Below are 2,988 nucleotides of genomic sequence, written 5' to 3'. Positions count from 1 at the left end.
TTTTTATGAGTCATTCTGGTTTGTCAGCAATGTTACGCATAAAATTGGACTTATAAGTTATATAATCTATTTTACACACCTACACTTTGCTCCTTTTCTCAGACTTCATTGAATTACATGAGCCAAAAGCCTTGCAAAATATCCACCTGGGTATTTCCAAATTATATGTAACCATAGAAAAGGTCTTGAGATCACGTACCTTGGTGTGAACAGTAAATTTGACCCGATCCCTCTCACTCAGGGCATCTGAGATGTCAATGCTTAAGGTGTCATCTTTCGTCAGATCCACACTCTCTGTCCGTGGCTACAAAGCAAGAAAAAAACACTTTGACATATGCTTCAATGTTGCAAAAATAACATATAATTACCTGCATAGAAATTCGTACATGTAAACTATTAAACATAGTTAGAAGGTGTCATTTTACTTTCATGAACACTACACAGCAGACCAAAGCTAAGGTCCTCAGGCCTCTTTTTAAAAAAAATTCAAGGAAGTCATGAGGTTGTGGTTTCCTCCATGTAAAATGTGTTGATAAAAATTGGTGAGTGAAAACATTCATTTTGAATTAAAACTTCATGATTACAAAATAATTGTGCTACATGATGTACATTTAAAAAAAAAAAGAACTTTCTTGGAAGAAGTCATATCTGGAAGATTCGTTTGTAGATTTCTGACTTATTGCTACATGCTATGTGAAGTTTGTACAAGGCAGTTCCCATTGATAATAACCAGTGGTATTTATATAACATTCAAGTGCCAGAAGACTGGAACAACCTGTATATCTCTGCACAAAAACCCTTACCCTACATTTTAGATTTTCATGTATTGTACATTTTCATGCAACAACCCACATAATGCCAGGCAGCTATGTTTTTGTACTTTTATTAAAGATAGCTACACCAATGTACCAAGATCATATTAGATATCCAAGAACTATGAAGTATTACATGAGACAAGTGACATTAAAAATTTAAAGCTGGAATATCACAAAGTTAATGGAGTTACATTGATAGCTTACATCATAAGATGGGGTTTCACTCTTCACAGCGCAAGCAGGAAAAACAGGTGGGACAGAAAGTCATTAGACAAGAGGAGCTAGGTGGTAAACAACACAGTTCACACAGTGGAGACAGCTAACAAAGAACAGGTGACCAACCTATACAAATACTCAGGTGACATAATCAGCAGGTGAGGCATAATGCCAAATATACTCCCGTGATCCCAAATACTCCCCTGATCCCAGATATTCAAGCAACATTTTTGCTAAATTTTGAAATGAAAACTGGAGACTGATTGAAGGAACGCCAAACACCATACACACACAACACTGTTTTCTAGAACTCTTTGCTCATCTTCTGGTATGTCACTATGAACAGGAAGTGGGGAGGGGCGACTTCCTCTCGGTGAAACAACACAGTACAGTTACGGCATATGTCGTCTATGGAGTTCCTCTTATAGTCAACTTTTCGAATCAAATGCAACTTTCTTTAGTGAAGCTTCTCCTATGGCCTCGGTAACGCCCCTTCATAGCCGACGCGTTGAAATGCTGGAAGTTTGCACAGGGGTGCAGGCCACGGTGGCCCTTGACCTCCCCGCTATGCTCTTCGGAAAAGACGTTCCAACGTACCTTGTTTTCGTCTTCAGCCAACAAGTCAGGGCTGTCATCCAGTCCGTCCTGTGTTGAGGAAAAGTTGAAGTAAGAAATTGGAAGGATTCATCACACAGAAATCGCAAAAAAATCGAGAAAACTACGACTCCCACCCACCATCATGGCGCCACCTCTTCCCAACTCCACTCGTCACGTGATGATGTGTGTATGTTGCACACCGTCGTGCATTGTGGGAAGAAATCGACACATCAAAACAGAGCCATGTGACCAGCACGGTACTTCAGAGGATCCCACTCCTCGGGGTGTTGGACAGCCATCCTCCACCCACCATGTCTACTGGCGTCAAAATTTAGTCGCTCGATAAGGACGTAAATAAATTTAGTCGCTGATCTAGGTCGCAAAAGTAAACGCTTTCAGTATTGCATTATACTTGTGTCATGGTCAATATTCAATAACCTAAAGTCAAAGTCAAAGTCATTACCTTCGTAAAGGTTATTACATCCTCGGTTTTAGCTAACGTTAGACGGACCTTGGTTTTAGGTTCCATGTGTACTTTTGACATTTGTACTTGAGAAAGACAGCAATATAGATTAATCTAAATTATGCAAATGAACCTCATATTGCAAATTTCGTATTGAGAGGGTTAGCAAAAGTGGACATCATCAGACATCAATCATGGATGGAAATCAGGACAGACTCATCCTCATTGAGATCTAAAAAAATGATGTGGCCTGCCTTAACTAGTTGATATGGAGCACCAGTTTTTTTTTATTCACTGCTTCCTTCATTTTTCCACAACCACTGTAAGAGATGCACCACAACATCATGTAACAATTCGATTCCCAGAATGATTGTTTGGCAGGTGAAGCCAGATACCCCTCAGACATATCCTGTCAGATCGCTACTGTCTCTGATCTTGAAGGCTGTGTAAGGTGGCTTATGCCTGCCGCTAAATTTAGTTTTGATAAACGTTACCACGAGTAAGACGGCTGCCACAGTTATATTAGGTATGTAGATCTATGACTAGAAATGGACGTGTTTGTGACGCTTTTAAGTGTTCTGGCTGTTTCTAACTAACAAGGGTCGTTTGTAGCATAAATGGCTGAAACAAACATTTACCATTATTCAATGCTTTCTATGTCATCTATCTGACCTTTTTGAATGTCACCAGGTCACCTCTTACACCAAAATGATGTAGCCAAGACTAAATCATTTCTAACAAAAAAAAAAAAAGATTAAGTTCAATGACCTCTTTTGCTGAGATAAAATATTCATACTTTGAACAATGTGTTATGAATTTACTACTATTTGGGGATTGGTGATCATAATCTGATTAATGCAAATAAGGGCATTATTTGCATATGACATTTATAATATG

At 38.9% G+C, this 2,988-nt stretch overlaps 1 protein-coding gene across 4 annotated transcripts in view; it reads right to left on the bottom strand.

The window, feature by feature from the left end:
* Positions 1-1,902, bottom strand: part of LOC118420529 (sorting nexin-6-like) — a 13,119-nt gene extending 11,217 nt beyond the window's left edge. For all 4 annotated transcript variants that reach the window (XM_035827377.1, XM_035827385.1, XM_035827394.1 and 1 more), the window contains exons 1-3: positions 1,767-1,902; positions 1,629-1,676; positions 200-304 (exon numbers count right to left, since the gene is read on the bottom strand). In XM_035827377.1, the coding sequence (XP_035683270.1) occupies positions 200-304; positions 1,629-1,676; positions 1,767-1,772 (159 nt within the window). In that variant the 5' untranslated portion in view covers positions 1,773-1,902. The remainder of the gene's footprint in view (positions 1-199; positions 305-1,628; positions 1,677-1,766) is intronic.
* Positions 1,903-2,988: the final 1,086 nt, after the last annotated feature.

The sequence above is a fragment of the Branchiostoma floridae genome, chromosome 1 (assembly GCF_000003815.2).
Source record: "Branchiostoma floridae strain S238N-H82 chromosome 1, Bfl_VNyyK, whole genome shotgun sequence".
Taxonomy (NCBI): Eukaryota; Metazoa; Chordata; class Leptocardii; order Amphioxiformes; family Branchiostomatidae; genus Branchiostoma; species Branchiostoma floridae.
The sequence above is the reverse complement of the archived record's forward strand: the minus strand, read 5'-3'. Positions and strand labels throughout refer to the sequence as shown.